The sequence below is a fragment of the Microcaecilia unicolor genome, chromosome 2 (assembly GCF_901765095.1).
Source record: "Microcaecilia unicolor chromosome 2, aMicUni1.1, whole genome shotgun sequence".
Classification (NCBI taxonomy): domain Eukaryota; kingdom Metazoa; phylum Chordata; class Amphibia; order Gymnophiona; family Siphonopidae; genus Microcaecilia; species Microcaecilia unicolor.
The window spans coordinates 481,703,378-481,726,303 of NC_044032.1; the positions used below are offsets into that span (position 1 = coordinate 481,703,378).

General features: G+C 41.2%; 1 protein-coding gene across 10 annotated transcripts in view; it reads right to left on the bottom strand.

Moving 5' to 3' along the window:
* CTBP1 (C-terminal binding protein 1) overlaps window positions 1–22,926 on the bottom strand; it is a 259,594-nt gene that overhangs the window by 202,065 nt on the left and 34,603 nt on the right. For 3 of the 10 annotated variants that reach the window (XM_030191080.1, XM_030191075.1, XM_030191076.1), the window contains exons 2-3: window positions 18,285–18,452; window positions 309–367 (exon numbers count right to left, since the gene is read on the bottom strand). The exons of 3 other annotated variants lie outside the window; for them this stretch is intronic. In XM_030191080.1, the coding sequence (XP_030046940.1) occupies window positions 309–348 (40 nt within the window). In that variant the 5' untranslated portion in view covers window positions 349–367; window positions 18,285–18,452. Of the gene's footprint in view, window positions 1–308; window positions 368–18,284; window positions 18,453–22,926 lie in introns of those variants that run through there. 4 more of the 10 variants (XM_030191077.1, XM_030191078.1, XM_030191082.1 and 1 more) reach the window with 3 other exon arrangements.

Genomic DNA, 22,926 nt, shown 5'->3' on the forward strand with positions numbered 1-22,926 from the left:
TATCACGTTACAATATATTGCCTGCAATTAAATGATGTGAACTGAATAAATCTGGCATTTGACTTTGGCTTCTTCATTTTATTATTCAAAACCAAAAAGAGAAATCTCGAATACACCCCAGTACTGACCATTCCGTAAATTGTACAGGGTCATTATATTCTGTCCACCTTCCTAATGTGCTTGTATATACATCAGTAACCAAGTTATGTGAAAATGTTTTACTAAATAATTTTAAAAGAAAGAGGCCTGAATATTGCTTCCTCTAGATCCCTATGTAATGGATAGTTCCAATTTCTGAAAGTTCTTACAGGAAATCATTAGTTTTTCCAGCATTTCATTGGGTTCCATCAGCTATTCAACACTGCACCTAAAAAAAAAAGGCAAGAATTATAACAAGCTGGAATTGATCAGTTAACATCCTTCATTTACCTAGATCTTGTGTGGGCATCCAAGCAGGCCGCACAGATTTTATCCTTTAAATAGTCCACACCCTTTTTATAGAACTATCATCTCAGCCTGATTTTCAATTTAAAACCATCTGCAATCTTTACTGGCCTTTTGCATGTTCTACCATGAGCCTTTTCAGTTACATGTACCTAACAATCCTATCTAGCTCCGACCCCAAACGTTTGGGTTTTTTTTTTTGGGGGGGGGGGGGGGGAGGAGAGAGGGGGAGAATTTTCTTAATGTTCTTCAACAGGCTCATGGTATGACCAGGGCTCCAGTACATCCCCTATCTAGAATTTTCACTATAGCCAGATACCTGTTTAGTGGGTATTCCTCCAGTTCCTTTGCACTATTGAACCTGCCATATTTTCAAGTATTATAATGATTTTTTTTTCTAGGCAACAATCTCAATTCTCTCTAAACAGTGATTTTCAAATTTATTATGCAGCTCCATGTCCAACCTCTCCCCTGTGGATAAAGATTTAGACAGAAAGTGGGGGGTAATAAAGTTCCCCTTTTCCACTTCATCAAAAAAGGGGATCAGGGGCTGATTTTGTTGCATTATGTCAATAAATTCCTGGAATGGCTGTCTTCTGAATTCATAGCTTGCTCATTGTTTAGCAATGGTGTTATTTCCTAGAGTTCCCTTCCTCTTCTTTTTTTCTTCCAAAGCATTGACCTCCAGATCTATAGTTTCCTGGATTGGAATGCTGTGGTCTGTCCTTCCTGCACACAAACACTAAGCCTCAAATGACTTATGGGGGACACCACAAATGTGATGACTTCCATGGCAGGCCCTTAAGCGGAGGAGGTTGCCAGCATTCTCCCCAGCCTCCCAAGGGAATAAAGTATTAAGTGGCTTACCCAAGGCCACAAGGAGCCACCATGGGATAAGAACCTGGGCCTTCCAGTCCCTATCAATCTGCTCTATTAGGCTATTCTTTCCTGAATTAATCAAGCCCAATTATTTTGGAAAAAAAATGGAGAACATAAGAGTAGGCATACTGGCTTAGACCAATGGTCCATCTAGCCCAGTATCCTGTTTTCCAAACAGTGGCCAAGCCAGGTCACAAGTACCTAGCAGAATGAAAATGAGAGAGAAGTCCAATAACTTTCATATCATGTCTTTGGTGAAGATAGCCCCCTCTGCAGACTGCACCTTCACAAAGATATTACCAGGATAGAGTAAGTCCAGAAGGCAGCTATTAAAATGGGCGGTGGTCTTCGTCATTAAGCGTATAGGCACAGATTTCAATATCTCAATATGTATACTTTGGAAGAAAGGCGGGAGAGGGGAGATATGACAGAGACATTTAAATACCTTTGTGGCATAAATGCACAGGAGGCAAATCTTTTTCAGTTGAAAGGAAGTGCTGGAATGAGTGGGGCATAGGATGAAGGTGAAAAGGAACAGACTCAGGAGTTACTTAAGGAAATACTTCTTCTCGGAAAGAGTGGTAAATTTGTGTAACAGCCTCCTGGTGGAGGTGGTAAAAAAATAGCTGAATTTAAAAAAAGCTTGAGAAACGAACATCAGATCTCTAAGGGAGAGGAAGCGATGGTAGATGGTGTGGACGGGCAGAATGCCTTCATTTTCTATGTATCTATATTGGATCATCCACATGTAGGCCTCTTCTAGGCAACAGTAATTGCTACTCTTATGCTACCCATCAATACCAATTGGACATGCTACTACACATTGATGACTATAGAATTCATTGAGCCATAAAAGAGAGATACCTTCAAACCCTCAATAATCCCAACAATGCATTTCTCCCTGGTGGGGAACTTCAATCTTTCAGGAAATTATCGATTCTAGAAGGCCACACACCCTTTTAAAAAAAGGGAGGAGGAGTGCAAGAGAAATGTAATTGCAAGAGATGCCACACAGCCTATATGATCTCCTTGATCTTCTGCCTTCACTATTATCTTTACCACCTTTTCTATCAAGAAAAGTGTCTCTACAAAGAACAACTTTATTCATATCAGTGACAAAACAAGTGAATAAGACTGAGGTCTACAAAATCCTGAGTGATGTAGAATGAGTAAAAGTAAATTGATTTTTTTTACTCGTTCAAAAGTACAAAGACTAGGGGGTCACTCAAGGAAGTTACATGGAAATACTTCCAAAACAAATAGGAGGAAATATTTTTTCACTCAATGAATAGTTACGCTCTGGAACGCTTTGCCAGAGGACAGCAGTTAGCGTATCTGGGTTTAAAAAAGGTTTGGACAAATTCCTGGAGGAAAAGTCCACAGTCTGCTCTTGAGACAGACATGGGGAAGCAATTGCTTGCCCTGGGGCTGGTAGCATGGAATGTTGCTACTAATTGGGTTTCTACCAGGTACTTGTGACCTGGCTTGGCCACTGTTTGGAAAACAGGATACTGGGCTAGATGGACCATTGGTCTGAGCCAGTATGGCTACTCTTACGTTCTCCATCTATTCACCATATCTGTTTTATTCTCTGTTTCAAACTTTAGATCCAGCATAATACTTAACCTGCCTTGTATATGGTGAACTCAGATGAAGTGATGCCTTCTTGATGCTGGAGGACATCTATGTCTCCTCTTCAAAGTCACTGAATGGCTACCCCTAAGTTCTAGCAGTCTATTCCCCAGGTATCCCTTTATCACAGTCCTGGTTTCCCTCCTGAATCTCAGTCTATCAGATGAAGAATCTACCTCCAAACTCTGGTTAACACCAAACCAGGACAGAGGCTAAATCAATGCTTCTAGTCCACATACATTCTGCTTCACACTAAGTACAAGATGTTTATGCTTCATACACAACCTCGTACATTGTCACTGATTCCTTCACAAGAAACTATGTCACTATCCCCTTCATTCTTCCTCATTGGTTCATTAATTTGAATTATGTATGCACTTTCATCTAATTTTGACAGACACAGAGGCATATTTTCAAAGCACTTTGGGAGGCTACGTTCCATAGCTTTCTATGGAACTTTGGGAGGCTAAGTGCTTTGAAAATATGCCTCACAGTGTTCCAAGAGTAAGCAATATTCAGCTTACCCTACATTAACCCGGTTCTGGTATAAAGCCTAATTTTTTAAGCATCCCTATACTGGGACAGACCAAAGGTCAATGAAACCTAGCAACCTGTTTCCAACAGTGGCCAATCCAGGTCACAAGTAGTTACAAGGATCCCAAAATAGTAGAAAAGATGTCATGCTGCTTATCGTAGGATTAAACAGTAGATTTCCCCATGCCCACCTTTATAATGGTTTATGGAGTCTTCTTTTACGAATTTGTCCAAACCTTTTTTAAACTCTGTTATGCTAACCGCACTTTTTCCATATTCTCTGACAACAAATTCCATGGCTTAATTGCCTTCACTATTATATTTACCACCTTATCTATCATGAAAAGGTTTCTGCCAGGTACCTGTGAACTGGCTTGGCTACTGTTGGAAACAGGATACTGGGCTAAATGGACCATTGGTCTGATCAAATATGGCTACTCTTATGCTCTAAGATACAGAATTCACACTACTGTGGTGAAAATTTCTGCCATTCACTTAGCGCTCAGAGTCACAACCAGAAAATACTGTCACAGGTGCAGCCACGAACTGCCTCACCTCCGGTCCTCAGGGTCGGTCTCCACAGCTCTTCTTGGGGGTTCCAGGCTGCCTCTTTGCAGCGGCAGGCCATCTGCGCTGCAGTTCCCAATGTGCCAGGTGCCCCACTAGGGGTGGGGGTCGCTCCCACACTGGACTCTGGTGCTGGTCAGTGCCAGCCCTACTAGGCGCACGCACACAGCAAAGATGTATATTTAAAGGGCCAGCAGCAGTAGCGCTAGGACACCTGCAGTGGACATCACTTCCAGTTTAGCAGTATTTAAGGAAGTTCCTGACTCCCAATGAGAACCTTTGCAATGGGTCATCTTTGTCAGGTGGAGTTGCAGACTTGTTCCAGTCTTCATTCCAGTCTTTGTCTCCAGCCTCATTCCAGCCCTGCTTCAGTTTGAGGCTTCAACTTTGTTCCTCCAGAATTCCAACCTGGCCGTCCAGCCCTCGGTCCTCCAAGATGTCCCCCAGGTCTTCGGATCTCCTGGTCTTCAGGTTCAGCTACTCCCTGGCCTCGACTCCGTTGGGACGGCCCCAAAAGGCTTTCTTAAGAACTAAGCTCTGACTTGTCGGGGCACTCCTCAAGGGCTCTTTTAAGAGCCATACTTTGGTCAAGTCTAAAGAGCCCTTCTCTGGTCTTTACTGGGGTGAGACTTGCCTGCCACTAGCCAGGACCCACTCAACCTCTGGGTAGGGTAAACAGCGTGAACTTGACTACGGCTCAAGGGCTCACCTACCCCGAGTTGTGACATTTACAAACCTTGCTCCACAGCACAATGGTTGTTCACGTCCTCCCTTGCCAGATTAAGGGGTGGCAAACAAGTCAGTGTTTTGAAGTCTACCTCAATCAGCATGTCTACTCTTCTTCTATACCTGTATTGTAGTAGTGATTGCAGATACCCCTCTTATCAGTTGATCCGCCTTTTACTTCTATCATTTACTTCGGTATACAGATGTTTCGTTCAGAGCATGGTGAGCTCATTTTGACAATCAGTTTCATGGAACAGGATAAGGCACTATTCTGTTACTGACAATGCATGGTCGTCTCAGCTCCATGATTTAATTTAATATGAATTAATCTACTACAGCAAAAGAAGACCTTTCTATCTTGCTGTGCTTTATACCATCTGCACAACCCTTACATTGTCATCATTTCTTGCCTTACCCCCTCTTATTATTTCATTCAATCTTCAGTAAAGAAGACTGCCTTGGGTTAGGTAATCCTCGTCAATCTGACACAATGACCTAACAACCAACTACTCTCCCAGTGATCTGATGACGGCTACTCTAAAAGTATAACAGTCTAAAAAATATAAAAACTGAGCGGCACTAATTAGACTCGGTAACAGAAAAATAATACTGCTTATGTATTAACAGGTATTTTCTGTAGACAGCAGGATTGATAAGGCACACAATGCCACCTACCTCCCTTAGAATTGTTTCTTTCTTTCTAAAGCTTTAGAAAGAGAAGGAGGAGGAGCTAAGGAGACTTTCTACGTGACAGAAGAACCATGCATGCTCAGTACTTTCTGCTAAGTTCTGAGCTCTGGGAGAGTAGTTCTCTCTTGGCGCCATTTGATTATGCCACAAACTTGTATGCCTCATCAACCCTGTCTACAGATATCATCTGTTACAGATAAGTAACACTGCTTTACATGCCAATAAAGCTTCATAATATTAACCTCGAGTTCAAACCCTTATCGTTCCCTCTAAAAGTGCAAAGACAAAAGGAAGTCAATGAACAAAGGATTTCAGGTGATGGAATAGATCTGTAAGAGGAGGAAAACTTTAGATATATATATACAGGGGACAGGAACAGAAAGTGAGCCAAAACTGAGAGCAGAACATATCCCTGTATTTCTGAAAAATAAGTTTCTGATTCTGGATTTACCCTCCATTCATTTTTGAGGCCTACTAAAGAAACTGGAAAACAGAAAACCTTTCACAGTAGCACTCTATCAAAAAAATAAAAATAAAAAGACTCTCAGAATATTTTAATGAAGTTTCTGTACCTATGAGTAAGACAGATAGGAATACAATACGCTAACATAATAAAGAAATACAAAGCTTGGTTAACTAAACAAAACAGCATGATGTGAATTGTTCCCGTTTTGGAAATACTTACGGGAACACATCTGAATATGCAGGATCTTAATTCTAATGTCTTATTTCTTAAGGTGTTACCTGGTCATAGCTTTTGGGTGGTTTCAATTTACTACTTGAAATTGTAGTATTTTAACAAAATAGCTGTCACTTTATGTCATCATTTATAAATTATAATGTAAGTAAAATAAAACAAAAACAGGCAGACTCCTTATTCAGTTTCATTTTTATCAGTGTATCCAGCAACTAACTAAACTAGCAGTAATTAACTATGTAGACTTCTTTAATTTAGGAGGATCCATCCTCAAAATACAGGATCTGACTGCTGTCCACCACACCAGCGTCAATGTCATTGGCACTGTCTAGCACTTCTGAGTTATCTGAAAGCAATGTTCCAGCCACACCATGTATGCCACAAAGACCTAGTATATCACTTATGTCAGCAAAAAGAAAACCTCCGTCATCTAGAAATAGGCATGCATAAGTCTGTAATATAAACTACTATATTACAGCATGAGATAATCACAGAGATCATGTAACTCTGGTTCTTAAAAGATTACAGTAGCTGCAGTTTGAATCTTGAAGATTTAAAGTGGTACAGCCCAATATTCAAAAGCACATCTGGGTAAAAGTGCCTCCTATCCGGATAAGTGCTGCTGACCAGGGACATCCATCAAACTTCAGCAGCTTTATCCAGGAAGAAGGGGTGGAGGGGTAGCCGTCTGGATTTGGGAAACAATCAAACTACGCAGGCTAAATGAATCAGAATCTCTTTTAATCCATCTTGAAGAGGAGAAACCAATCTGGTTGCTTATGGTATAACGAGCACCTCGTAACAACACTATCTGTGCAAGAACTCCTAGACCGGATTGTTCAAGTGACCCTGAATTACCCTAGGATGGTGATTATGGGAGACTATTTCAATCTACACATCGAATCCCCAGATACCACCAGAGCTGCCTTTCTGGACACGACAACAGTACTAGGTGATCAATTCCCAAACCCATGAAAAGGGTCACATAATAGACTTGGCAAAATGGTAGAGACTATTATAAAGAACAAAATTACAGAGCATATTCAAAAGAATGGATTAATGACACAATGCCAACATAGATTTAGTGAAGGAAAATCTTGCCTCACCAATCTATTACATTTCTTTGAAGGGGTGAACAAACATGTGGATAACGGTGAGCCGGTTGATACTGTGTATCTGGATTTTCAAAAGGCATTTGACAAAGTACCTCATGAAAGATTCCAGAAGAAATTGGAGAGTCATGGGATAGGAGGTAGTGTCCTATTCTGGATTAAAAACTGGTTAAAGGATAGAAAACAGAGAGTAGGGTTAAGTGGTCAGTATTCTCAATGGAGAAAGAGTAGATAATGGGGTTCCCCAGGGCTCTGTGCTGGGACCACTGCTTTTAAACATATTTATAAATGACCTAGAGATGGGAGTAACTAGTGAGGTAATTAAATTTGCTGATGACACAATGTTATTCAAAGTTGTTAAATCGCGTGAGGATTGTGAAAAATTACGAGAGGACCTTACGAGACTGGGCATCTAAATGGCAGATGACATTTAATGTGAACAAGTGCAAAGTGATGCACGAGGGAAAGAGGAACCTGAACTATAGCTACGCAATGCAAGGTTCCACATTAGGAGTCACCGACCAAAAAAGGGATCTCGGCGTCATTGTTGACCCCGTTGAAATCCTCTGCTCAGTGTGCTGTGGTGGCTAAGAAAGCAAATAGAATGTTAGGTATTATTAGGAAAGGAATGGAAAACAAAAGTGAGGATATTATAATGCCTTTGTATCGGTCCATGGTGCAACTGCACCTCAAACATTCAATTCTGGTCGCATCTCAAAAAAGATATAGTGGAATTAGAAAAGGTACAGAGAAGGGCGACGAAAATGATAAAGAGGATGGGATGACTTCCCTATGAGGAAAGGCTGAAGCGTCTAGGGCTCTTCAGCTTGGAGAAAAGACGGCTGAGGGGAGATATGATAGAGGTCTATAAATAATGAGTGGAGTGGAACGGGTAGACATGAATCATTTGTTTACTCTTTCCAAAAATACAAGACTAGAGGGCATGTGATGAAGATACAAAGCAGTATATTTAATAAAATATCAGAGAAAATGTTTCTTCACTCAACGTGTAATTAAACTCTGGAATTCGTTGCCAGAGAATGTGGTAACGGCGGTTAGCTTAGCGGGGTTTAAAACAGGTCTGGACGGCTTCCTAAAGGAAAAGTCCATAGACCATTATTAAATTGACTTATGGAAAATCCACTGCTATTTCTGGGATAAGCAGCATAAAATGTATTGAACTTTTTCGGGATCTTGCCAGGTATTTGTGACCTGGATTGGCCACTGTTGAAACAGGATGCTGGGCTTGATGGACCTTTGGTCTGTCCCAGTATGGCAATACTTATGTACTTATGAATTTAAATATTCACCCATTAATATTTATTTTCAAGATGAGACATGCGTTAGGCCTTGTATATTTGAGATGCCAGTACACCATAATCCCAGCTCATACAGGGTTATTTCGTATATATTCATTCACACAGAGAAGTTTGTTTGCCAAGGCCAAGAAAGAGAATTTCCAATAACTGTACCCTCTAGAACAGTCTTCCTCCTGTGATCTGACTACTGAAGGATTACCTCTAGTACTGCAAAAGTAAAGGCCTGACTGTATCCCCAGGTTTTTGATCTGCCAGCAGCTGAACTGAGCTATCATGACAGTTATAAATCTATTTATGATTGAAATAAACTTTGGGGCTAACTCGATAAGGGGCATTTTAATTTTACTCTTCTAGAAATAATGTGCTTAACGATTAAGTAATGTATAGTTTGGAATATATTGATTTTAGTTGTTCTGTTTTTAAAATTTTGTTTTGTTATTTTATATGTATTCTTATGTTGTTTTTGCTATCACTTGAACAAGCAATAATGCGTGAACATTTGTTTTAATTGCTTGGTTTATGCAATAGATTTTTCCATATAGCTGAGAATGCAAATTTCAGGGACATGTTGACACATTTCTCAGTTTGGATTTAGACCAGGTCATAGCACAGAAACTTTACTTCTAGTATTAACATCCTATATTAAGAAACAGCTATGTACAGGGAGGCAGATAATTTTGTTGGAATTTGACACTTCCACAGCTTTTAATGCCTTGGATCATGATTTGCTTCTGGAAAAAACTGAGTGAGATTGGCCTAGCAGCACCAGTCTTTAAATGGTTTTGGGAATTTCTTATTTACAGAAGTTGCTGTGTTCATAAAATTAATCTAAATATCAAACTAGAGCTCTTGGAATATCACCAAATCAATTTCTGGAGAGTTAGAGGCAGCGGCTACATTTATCTATTTCCCTGGTCGGACACCACAGACCGAGGCAGAATTCGAAACTTGGGCCGAAGTTGGCCCGTGGAAGGTGTTCAAACCACTGCAACATTGAGAGATAAGTGTACCATTTAGAACCGTTAAGGGTATGTTTAGGTTCTAATAGCTCAACTTTTCTTAAAGGAGGTTTTTATGCCTGTAATGATTAAAGGGACCGCCCTTATGTTGGAATCATCAATGACAGAGTGCTCCCTTCACATTTGAAGCTTTTCCTCCGCATAAAATAAAATTATTTTTATCACATCATCATCATCATCTTTTTTGCTTGGGTATCTGTCTAGAGTTTTTCATAAAAATAATGTCAGTTCTCAGTTTTGGTCCCCAGCCTGTGGTGTCACCACAGGGATCCTCTTTATCTCCTTTACTTTTTAATTTCATGCCAACTTTAGGCGCTATTAAACTGAACATTGATGAGTTGCTACTGTCCTTTGTGGACAGTTTTCTGATGCTGATCTCTGCATTTGATGATCTAGGAGACACAAATGTTAAACTGTCCTCATGAATGGACAAGATTCAGCAGTGGGCCATGATGAACAGACTGAAGCTGAATGTAAGCAAAACCAAACTTTTGTGGTTTTAAGAACCCTGGAACCAATGTTCCTAAAAAGTATAGCTCTTTCATCTGGCAATTCATTTCCATTTGAGGATAAATCTAGAGGTTTTAGGGGTTATCCTATACTCATCTTTGTCCACAGAATTCAAGTAAATCCATCTTTGGAAAAAGACTTCTTTACGCTTAGACATGTTACACATGATAAGACTAGTGCTTTTCGATCAAGCTTCATTCGCGATCTTGGTTCAGATTGCTGATCTTGTCTCACATAGATTATTGCAATATGTTGTATTTGGGCCTATCTTCAAAGCTGTTGAATAAGTTACAACTAATTTAGAATACCGCAGTGCATCTAATTTATAAGATGAAAAAGTTTGAAAGTGTTTCTCTGTGCCTGGCAGAGCTTCAATAGCTTTCAGTTGCCAAAAGAATTCTCTTCACATCAACCTGTTATTATTTCAAACGATTTACAGTTTCACCTCTGAACTATTATTCGTTTGTTCAGACACATCTTTTTGGTCACTAGTCTTGCCTAAGGGTCATGCTAATTTTTCAACTTTGAAGTTCTAGGGCTGTTAGTTTTAAGAAATTTTAGATCATCATTTTCTTTTTGCAGCAACTGGAATGTATTACCTTCATGGGTTAGAGTAGAACTAATTATTTATATGTTTGTAATAAACTGAAGACATTATTGATAATTGTTAATTTTATATTTTAAATTTCATTAATTATTCTTTATTTTAATGCTTGTATTATAACCTGTCCTGTAAACCAAAGTGAACCAGTGAGGGGATACAGCAGTATATAAGAGATACATTGACAAACATTGACATGATCAATTACTTCATCCAGGATTCTGTCAACCCAACAAAGGAGATATCCATTGCAAGCTGTTGCATAAAATGTATAAAGAGAAAACAAAAGTATACAAATAATATAGAGGGAAAATACTGCTAACCCGATTCTTGATGGGTGGAACAATATTCACAATGACCCAATTATATGTGCTTGTATATCAACTAGGGCTGCATAATTAACGCATTAACTAGCGTTAAATTAACATGATTAACGCCGGGGGCGCACCTTAACTCCTTCTATTGGCTACCTCTGTGTATTCCAAGCCTCATTCTAGTGCTCCAATAGCCTCTCTTGGCATTCCAAACCTTACTCTGGTTTACTGAAAACTTTGGAAAGAACATCTTCTGTCATTGACCCTGGTAGAGCTGCTGATCCTCCCACAGAGCCACCTGTGCTTCCGGCCCTCTTCAGAGCTGCTGCTGCTGCCTCTGACTCCCTCCCCCCCTCAGAGTTATTGCTGCTGCTGCTAACCCCCCCCTCCCCCAGAGCTGTTGGTACCGCTGACCCCAACCCACCCCAGAGCTGCTGGCGCCACTGACCTCCACCCACCCCAGAGCTGCTGGAGCCACTGACCTCCACCTCCCCAGAACTTCTGGTGCCACTGACCCCCCCCCCCCCCAGCTGCTGGTGCCTCTGACCCTCTCCTCCCCAGAGCTGCTAGTGCCTCTGATCCCCCTCCCCCATGAGAGCTTTTGGTATTGCTGGGACCCCCTTGAAAGCAGAGATCGCTGCTGGTACCCTCTTGAAAGCAGGCATCGCTGCTGGGTCCCCCTCAGAGCTGCTGGTAAAGAGTTGGAAACTCATCAGACACTAGCAGCTGCACTGTTCACTCTCTCTCCCTCACTGAAATCATAATGCAAGAGGAGGAGAGAGTGAATGGCTGCATACCAGGCTTCTTCCTTCTCGTGTATCTGCCTGGACCTGACTGCTCATGTGAACCAAGGAGTCCTCTACACAGCCCCGCAGTTGGCTCTAGGCAGGTATAGGGAAAGGAAGCAGCCAGATATACAGCTATTCACTCTCTCCTCCCTCTTGCAGTATGATTTAGAAGGAAAGACAGTGAACAGCACAGCTGCTGCATATGGCTGTGGGTAACAAGGTAGGTGATTGTGTGTCACGGGGATGGCGGGGGACTGTGCAAGCTAATTGTGTGTCATGGTGTGGGGTGGGGCTGAGTAAGCTGTGTACCATGGGGATATAGGGGGCTGCGCAAGGCAAGGTGATTGTGTGCCATACGGATGGGGAGGACTGAGCAAAGTGATTGTGCACCATGGGGATGAGAGTGCTGGCAGAGAAAGCTGAGTATATGCCATGGGAATGAGAGCAACACTGGTGTGGGGGTGATCCCGTGGTGGGGGGAGGAGAAAGAATGAGAGGTAGGAGTGTGTGCTTAGGGGAAGTTATAATGAGAGGTATGGGTACTGTACGCAGCAGAAAACATTAGGGGCAGATAGAATTAGGGGTCTTGCTGGAGGTAGTTTAGGCCCTATGATAGGGAAATTCTGCACAAAAAAATCCTTACTGCAAACTATGCAGCACTTTGCAGAATTTTAAAATAGTGTGCAGAATTTTCAAACATTTGCAGGGTTTTTTTTGTGTCTGCAAGCAGAATTCTCCCAAGAGTAAAACCTTATGCTAGCAGAAAATACTTGTTTGTGGAGTTTAGCTTGCTTACTGGTGCCACCTTCCTCTCCCTCCCACTATTGGCTCCTAGATGAAGAATAAGCTGGAAGTAAAAGGGAGCTGGAATCAGACACAGCCCTCAGCAGTATCTTAAGAGAATAATTTACGCAAATTGTTGATTCTTTGAGATGCTGAAGTTTGCTACCGTCACCCCAATATTGTGGAGAGGAGAAATTTGTGAGCTCCATTGTTGAGGAAGGAGGGGGGTAGGTTGATGTTGCACTGTTTGGAAGAGGAGTGAGGGAGGGTGTTACACTGTTAGGGGGGGTGGGGGTGGAGAGAAGAGATGGGCTGTATTGTTAGGGCAGGAAAAGGAAATGAGGGAGGTGGTATTTTTTTGTGGCACAAGCACAAAAAAAATGCAGCACTTCTCTCCCCCTTCCCTCCTTAACAATGTAGCTGTGCACTTTTTGCTAGAATGATGACAGGTCATGGCCTGGAAATTTGAGTTTGTTTTGTTTTTTGCTTTTATTCTGGCAGTTTTGTCCTGCTCCTTATGCATTTCCAACTCAATACGACCTGCACTACTGCACTAAGAACCTTAGAGTATTCGCAACTGTGAAGAGAGAAAATGGTAATGGCCAATAATAAAGTTTTGCTAAACAAATCTGTGTGTATATAATAAATTGATGTCAACTCTCTTACATTTGGTCACGTGATTGATCGCACGATTAAAATTTTACGGCAACGTATAACCTTAACCAACAGAAAGGGGGAGCAACTTCTTTAATGTAACAATTGATACATTAGGAAATGCATAGACTGTTGAATACTTTCAAGAAACTACTAAAACCAACTGTGAAAGTTATTTTGAATGCCTAATAATGCCGGTTTGTCACAGATATTGCAAATGTGTCCAAGACAAGTACAGATTTAGAAAAAAGAGAAGGAAGTCACAAACTAAAAATATACTGTTGCAGTGCTCATTTGTTACATCTCCTAGCAAAAAAGTACTCCAAAATAAAAACTAATATTGTTCAAACTGCAAAATACTTCTACAACAACCATTTTGCAAAAGCCACTATGAAGCACACAAGAAGAACCTAAGAGGTCCTTTAGTAAGCTGCATTAAGCAACCAGAGCAGTTTTACTGCGTGGTTGATACTCACGCAGGCCCATACTAACGTCTATTGCACACACACACATACACACACACACACACAAAACAAGGAGGAACCAGCACAGTAACTACCTAATATGGGAGTGGGCGTGACATGGGCAGACAGAAGAGTGGGTGGCTGTGACAGCTAGCAAATGGCTCAGTAGCATGCAATAGTTGTCACCACTGCCAATAGCGCACAGCTGGACTTACTGCCATCTCAAGAGGAGGTGGTACATGCAAACAGTGCCATAGTTCAACACAGATCACAAGGCTAATGCTCCTCCACCCCTCTACATCACAAGTCCGCTGCCCCCAATTCCCCCAATCACAAGTACCGCCACTTCTACCTGTCAACACCAGACCCCCTCTCCAACCCTCATTCACCTCCCGGATTTACCTGAAGGCAAGGTCTGGTGGTCCAGTGCCAAGGAATGAAAGTGGAATTGCCCATATAGGGAAGGAGAACCTCTAATGGTAGTACTGCAAGACTACTGCTAGGGGTTGACAACACCATCTTGAGCCCAGAGCCAGACTGAGCAGGAGCAGAGGGGATCTGTTCTTGTTCCTTGACACTTAACCATTAGGCCCCTGCCTCTGGGTAAGTCCCAGGGGTCGTTGGGAGTTCTGGGAGGGTCTGGAGGAGTTCCTGGAGGATTGGGGTGGGGTGAAATAAAAGGGCAGTACTTAGTGAGAGGACCTTGCCAGGGACAGTAGACCTGTGAGGAAGGAGAGCTCAGATGTGATTGGGGGGGGGGGGGGGGAGGTGTCAGGAGGGAGAGTTGATCGGGTGATGAATGAGGGAAGGTTTGGAACAGGTGGCACTTGCCACAGGTATCTGTATAATTGAAAATTAAGTTAATGCGTCGGCACTGCAAGACATGCCCAGGTCGACAGGGTGGAGGGCTCACATTATCAACCCAGCCATTTAATGTGGGGCTTGTGTTGTAAATACAGGGCAGAAGCAGGGGATACCCTCTGCATTTACCACACAGGCTTTACATTTGCCATCATTTAATTTTTAATGTTAACGTTAAGTACAAATCCTATTGCAATTTATTAAAAAAGAGCCACTATATATTCCACCAGACATTGGATGGCATGCATTAGCCGAATCTTGAGCACTATATCAAGAGCTGACATTGCCAAGTTCTCAACAATGAAACAAAGAGAAACATCTAACGTATGCAGACTATCTTGAACAACAAAGTGCAGGGAAATAACTATCTTATTTTGATTTTTTTGAAGTTTGGAAGGAGCTGACTGACACTTAGGTAAATAAAATAGATAATGACAAAGTTAAATTACAAAATGTTTTGGGCTGCAGAGGAACTGTTACAACACCACACTGAATAAGAACATAAGAACAGCCATACTGGGTCAGACCAATGGTCCATCTAGCCCAGTATCCTGTTTCCAGGTCATGATCTAATGGGTTCCACAGATTCCCTCACAGGCTTTCTGCTTCTGATGTACCTGAAAAAGTTTTCTCTATTTTTGCCTCTGCGGCAAATTTCTCTTCATATTCTCTTTTAGACTTCTTTATCAATGCTTTGCATCTAACTTTGCATCAACTCTGCCGTTTTACTGTAGAAAGCATATGTAAAAAAAATTATCAACTTTTACATTCAAGTTTTTATGGGAAGAAAGAATTCTGAAAATTCACTTTCATAGAATAAAATATTCCTTAATTTCTTTTTTATCATTGACCTGAAAAAACTGTAGAAATTTCACATTACAATTAGAAGAAAAGCTCTCTCTTTTTATTTCTATTCCTTTTTTTTGCATGTACAGTATATACATTCTTATATACTACACTCTCTCACTCTTTACTATATGAAAATAGACTGAAAAGTCAAATATCCTTCTGATTTAACTTAACCACAATCATTCCTACATTTTTAGTCAAATATTAACACCAAATTCTTTTTTTAATAAGTGCAGGATGCGCATTTAAGGTATATTTTTAGATGTTTAAATTAAATTTGAAGAAAGTGTTCTCATCTAACATGGAACATCCACTTTAAGATCAGCAGTGCCATGATATCTTCTGGCTCCTTCTCTGCTTTCCCCATCACTAACGGGTAAATGATCAAAAGCCCCGTGCTGTTCCAAACAGCGCTGTAAAAATAGTGCCAGAACAGCGCGGGGCATTACTAGACTTATGATCGGAGATAATTACATGCAAATTTAAGCACGCAATTCTCTCTGATCATGGGGTAGAAGCGCGGGAGGATTGTGCCTGAGCGCAATCCTCCGCACTTGTTTGACAGGTCTGGGCTATCAAAAGCTCAGACCTGTCAAACACAGGGGCTGGAGGTCCAGACCACCAGACCGCAACTACCCCCATCCCGAGTTAGGCGAAAGGGGCTGGAGGTCCAGCGGATCTCTAGTCCCCCCCCCCCAACCCTAGTTCAGGGGAGGCTGGAAATCCAGTGGGTCTCCAGCCCCCCCCTTTCAACATCCATCAGAGGTCCCTGGTGGCCCAGTGGGTGACCAATGACCCCTCCCGTGAAAGGGGGGCTGGAGGTCCTGCGGACCTCCAGTCCACCGACCCAGGTTCAGGGGAGGCTGGAGATCCGAGGGGTCTCTAGCCCCCACCCAAGCGTTCCTGAAATGTCCCTGGTGGCCCAGTGGGTCGTGGTCAATCCCCCCACTCCCTACCTTGTTGGAGGAGGGAGGTGGCCTCCCTCCTCTTGCATCGGCGCTGCCTGCAAAATGGTGGCGCTCAGCCCTTATATGACATGAAACCCCGCTCTGCGCATCCCAGGAAGCACTGGGCAGGGCTAGGAGCTGCCATTTTGCAGGCAGTGTTGATGAAAGAGGAGGGAAGCCACTTCCCTCCTCCAACTTAAGGTAGGGGGGTGGGGGGCTTGACCACGACCCATTGGGCCACCAGGGACATTTCAGGAACGCTGGGGGGGCAGTTGGTGAACCTGGGTCGGTTGAGGGTGTCAAGGGGACCGGAGGTCCACGGGGGGGGGGGGGGGGCTGTCAGTCGGGTCAGCTTGGTACAGGGTTCCTGCTGCACTGGTGGGAATGGGGGCCTGCTAGCATGCAAATGCATGCTGGACAGGGCTCACCATTCCTCCCCAACGGTCTGCCGTGGCTAGCACGCCAATCTTTGGCGTGCTGGTCGCTGATCATTGGGGATGAATATATTTAGCCCTGTTTTACATGCATTTGCATGCTAGTTGCGTTCAGAGCCCCCGAGCGTGCTGATCATGGGGTGGTAAACACAGGCACTAGTATGGCGCTAACAGCCTCTAGCGCCTTCGTTTGCTTCTGACCATCGGCCCATAAGGGAGCAATACTATAAATGAGTGCTTCCAATTAGGTGCCCCAAGGGCTGGCAGTAAGAATTTATTTTAAACAGGTTTCACTATAGAATACTAGCATGTACTGATGTGCCTAATGTTTCGGTGCCCGCACTTAAGTCAGTCATAGAGTTGGTACAATCACAGGCACCCAAATGTGGCAGGCACACATGAAACTTCAGTAATCTCTAAGTTACCTACTTAAGTGGGAGCCCTGCCTATGTCCTACCCATGCTCTGCCACTGTGTACAATGTGCTATGTAAGTTAAGTGGGTATTTCCAGAATAACATCTAGGTAGCACATTTGCTAATATTCTAAACATTTACATTTGCAATGGATGTGTAACTGTTATGTGTGACCACCTCAGCACTATACAGTCAAAGGGGAGGTCTGTAAAACTGGGCACTGATATTCTGCGGCATTATCCTGTTAATTGCTGATGAATATCATGTGGTGAGCTGGTCAACGGGGGTTAACCAGGCATAAGTAGCTCCTGCCCAGTTAACTCTTACTAAATATCGATCCCTTGGCTCCTAGGCTTTTGGCCTTTTTTTTTTCTTATCTGAGGATCCACCAGTAGGATCTTTGGGACAGAAAGGAAAATCACGTTGATTTGAAGTCTCAGTATATGTTGATGAACTTTGCCAGATGTGTCAGAGAATGGATTTTGATTAGAAACAGTTATCTTTGCTGTTATTCCTAAACCATTGCCCGTCCAAACTTCTGCTGTGCAAAACTGTAGCATCTAAAATCACTAAAAATATTCCTAAATTTGGTTAAATTAAATTTGTGTTACTAACACTACCATTCCATAATTTGGACTGAACTTGCTTCCAGAGTTCAGACTCTAATGAGGTGGAAGTTGCCTGCAGCATTCTACCTGCCTGAAGATATTAATTTAGGAGAAAGGATAAGGAAATGATGAAAACTTTCATTTGTGGGGTTTTTTTGTTAGGATTCTTGGATTTTACCATGTAACCAGGGTTCAACCCCGAGCGTGGGAAACTGATTTTCTTTTTGGGGTGGAGAGTCAGTCTAGTGTTTAAAGCAACAGGCTGACAACCAGGGTTCAAATCTTATTGATGTGCCCTGTGACTTTGGGGATGTCACTGATTTAATAATATTTACACCCATCTATCAAACTATTTCTAGACAATTTACAAGAAACATACACAATAATGCAAGACAAAACAATAACAAAAATAAAATCATACAAATTAAAATAACATACATGTGCAACACCAAACAGCCAAGTCTTGATCTTCTTCTGAAAAGTCAGTCTGTCAACCTCGAAATTCCAGGACAAACTGTTCCACACCTGTGAATCTTGTACTGAAAATGTACATTGCCTCGTTGAGGTTTTACAGATCGCAGTACTAGTAGAAACAGATAACAGCCCCTAGGAAGAAGAGCACTAGTAAGAACAGGTTAACAGTCCCTGAGAGGAAAGTAACTACAAGTCAAACTATTTAAAGCAGTAGTACATAACTTATGCTACAGCTTGACAAATCCCAGGCACGAGGTCACCAAGGCCCCTAGAAATTGAACCTGAAATTTCTTGCTTCTGAATATCTTTGTGCTACCACATAACACAAGAACTGAAACAGAAAGACAAGTACAAATTTCCTTTACTGCAATGAGCAGTGGAGAAATAGGAAAAGTGCATTCTTCTGCAGGTGGTGTAAGGCTCAGAGACAGAGAGAGGCTGAAGGCAGGGAAAGGTATATGAGAGAGAAGGGGGGAGGGGGTATTTTGCCAAGAATGTTGGTGGCAGTTTATTTTATTATTTTTTTTTTTTTTATTTCAAGGAGGTCTTTATTAAATATGCATCAACAAAAAACATAACGTAACAACTTACACTGAAATACTAGTATTGTGATTTCCATACAATAAAATTTGGCATAATAACATTTGTTAAAACAAGACAGCGAAAACAACCTCCACTTTTGTTGTTTTATCTCTCACCCCCTACACGCTAATACCAGAGCCCAACAAAGAGAAAGAAAAAGAAAAAAAGGGGGAATGAGGAAAGAGAAGAACAAAGTTTACTAAGGGGGTCTTTTACTTAAACTTAGCTCAAGTTATCTGCAGCAGGATCCATTTTATTCCTATGGCCCTGCTGAATATAACTTGAGCTACGCTTTAGTAAATGACCCCCTAAGTAGTTCTTACATTCCCAATAATCCATTGCAACCTACCCTCTCTTGTTGTTGCTTTACCCATTAACAAGACATCCAATTTACAGGCATAGTACAAAAGATCAGCAAGGCTCATCTATGATAACTTTTATCACCAATCCTTAAGAACCCCAAACGTTTGCCTATTTTTTCATCACATTGTACCACAAAGCTGTCAGCATCTCCATCACATAATGAAGTTTGGTAAGTCATGCACGAAAAGAAGATGTTTTCACCTCCTCCCAAGCAAATGCCAAAGTTAAATTTGGCTGCATTCAGACAATACCTAACCAGAATGGTTTGTGCTACAGTGAAATCTGGTATTTGCCTACTTAATAGGAAAATCTCTAGATCCCATGGGACCTGAAGTCCTGTATAACCTTAGCCTCAGGGCATACCCACCAAATATGGCCCATTTAATTCTACTCCCAAAACCCCTCCAAAAGGCCGAAGCAACCCACGGGTATCAATGATCCTGGACAGATTTACCAAATACCACCGATATATAACCTTAACATTGTTTTCCTGTAGACCTAAAGGAGCTAGACATACACATGCTCATGAAGGGACTATGGACACTACTGCTGTTCCTAGTTTGATATTTTGGAATTTCTTGAGTCATCTCAAGACAATACTGAAATGTGTGCAACTTTGTTACTTTTCAAACAGAAATACAAAAAAAAAGTATATTCTAAACCTGTATTTTGCTAAGAATAATGTTCTTTTTTGTGGACAGCAGGTCAATGTTTTCCTTCATTTGACTAGACCAACTCAACTACCTAGAAAGGCTTTCTTGGTTTTAAAACCTAGAGTTTTAGCTTTTGGGGCTACATTCTGTTTAAGATTTCCCTGTAAATGTCTGGCCACATTAGACAATAATAGTTATGTCTTTATTGATCCAGTTCATTTGGAAAATGTTTTGGCAGAGACAGCAGTTTCAGTATGATAGTTTTCTCAGCTGGTTGGAAGTATGATTGGATTGGGTTCCTGATAGCTCTCTAAAATTAGTGTGTGTCTCATGATGTGGAGTTAGGAATTACTGACATGAAAATTTGATTTCTTTATATTTTCTTCATTCTTTTCTTTATCCTTAATTTATAGTATTAATGATCTTAAAACGTAAATACTATACTATACTACCTTTAGTCTTATACTCTGCTTATTTTCTTTAAAATTCTAAGCAGATTACAACAGAAGAAAACTTCAATACAGAGGTAAAAAAATAAATAAAAATCCTCCAATTATAAACATTGTTTTCCAGTATGTAGGATTCCATGGTCTCCCATTCATAATGTATTTCATAATGTACTCCAAGCTCCCGCTCCCATTTAACCTATGTTGTAACTCAGACGGCTTCAGGTCTCATAAGTACTTATATAAAAGATTGTTACAAAACTTTAAGTTAAGTAATTCGAAAGTCTATTCCTCCAGAAAGGTATCTTTTATTACAAAGTGATTCAATATCTTTACCAATAAAAAAATATCTAATTTGAAAGTAAGCATAAAAATGCTTGCAAGGGTATCAAAGGATAACAGCGTATAATCTTCAAAAACTTGTCTCAACTATGGCAGGCCCTACCCTTCCCAAGAATGTACAGTTAGGAGACTCCAAGCCAGGTTTAAAATAGGAGTATGTCTGGACCACTGGAACTTGGGAACAGAGCTCATTGTATGCCATACTTTGAAAGTATGCAATGTGGTTGGACAAGTGTCAATCCCATGTAGTTCAACTTAACAGGGTCCACATTCTATCCAAAGATTCTAAAACCACTCAATGGCTGCTCTAGCTTGTGCTGCTTTATAACAGAAGACCATATTTGAAACCTTCAGCCCAATCATTTTACATGAAAACCTAAGCTTTTTATCACACCAAATAAATTTTCAGAAAAGCTCCTTAAGAGATGAAAAAAGTATTTGGATACTGCTGGGGGCAAAACCTGAAAGAGGTAAAGAAACCTAGGAAGCACATTCATGTTTATGGCTGCAATTCTAATAAACCAGGGAAAAGATAACCCCCTTCCACCTCTCTCTGTCCTTCTTAACCTCATTTAACAGCCTAGGGTAATTAGTCTCAAAACGCCTCCAAGATTATGTGGTTAGCCTAACACCTAAATACTTAACGCTATCAGTCACCCAATGGAATGGAAATGAAAACCTCAAATAACCCTGAGCCACTCTGTCCAAATTAATATTTAACAATTCCATTTTCCCCTTGATTTCAGCCAAGTCAGGGAGAGTATAGAGGATGTCAAAGATAACAAGACATCATCTGCTAAGAGCCTAATCAAACTCCTGGACAAGCTCTCTTAATTTAACAGTATTTCTCAACTACTTTTAATAATAAACTGACATTTATAACCTGTTTTCTTTAGTTAAGCATGTTTGGTATGTTTTACCTTTCCAAAAGAAGACATCTATCACAAATATTGGTGAATTTCAGACCTTCTGTAACCTCTCACTTATCAAATGGCCTTTCTTAGTCAATAAAGAAAAGAGACATCTCTATTTATACTCACTGGCGTTCCCCTAGGTCAACTAAGCCACAATTTATCAATAGCTCACTTAGCATAATTTCTTGCATTTCTTTTAAAGACATACAGTTAACTCAATCTTTACCAGTTCCACAATTCCCTACCCTTGTTCATATGATCTCTATAAAGAGCACTATGAACAACTCAAAGTTGCTGGCACTCCTTATGCTGGTTAAGCAGCTAAAGGCTGCCTTAGTGTCTAACATTTACACTGCATTCCCCATTCTTTAGTGTTACCGCCATATCTCAGTATATGACATCAGATGTAAAGGGGGGATGATTCATAAATAAATTCTAACAGTCTTCCCTCTTTTTGCAATAAGATATTATGCAGCTCTACTAAACAGACCAGTTTTACTGATCCTGTGTGGGACAATGTATTTTATTTCTATAAACTTATGTACTATCTACAGGATCTAGCCAAATTCACTTAATATTGGGATTACTTTGAACTACTGAAGCAAAAGTTTCCATTGATAAAGCAAGCAAAATGGGAGAAAGTGGGCATTCTTGCCTACTGCCTCTGATCAAAGTAAACACGGAGGAAATACCCCCATTAAGCTGTGTACACACCTTCAGTTTTGAATACAACTCATGGATATACTCCCAAAAAACATCACCCAACCCCACAGTACTGGATACACACTCTAGACAGCCTTCGACTAGATTCAGAGACCTTCTCATGTCTATCCCAAGTAAAAATGCTGGCTCTCCCCTCCATATGGCCACATACATTAAAACAATTATGCTACGATTATCATCCACTGCTTGCCAACCTAGGACAAACCCCACTTGATCAGGACAAACCGGCAAAAGTAGGACTGCCCCCATTCTTATAGCCAATACCTTAGGAAAACGCTTCACATCAATATTAAAAACAGAAATAGGTCAAAAGGAATGACACTCTGAATTATCTTTCCCCTTTTTAGAGATCACTGAGATCCAAGCCTCTAACACGGAGGGAGGACAGGTTCTCCTGCACAAACTCTATTCATAACCTTTGCCAAAAGCAGGGAAATTTGTGAAGTGAATTTCTTGTAATATTCAACTGAGAAACCACCCAATCCTGGTGATTTTCTGGAAACCATTTCATTTCATTTAATAATACTTGTATCCCACATTATCCAAAATAGCCTATGCTATTAAAATGTTTCATTATGTATTG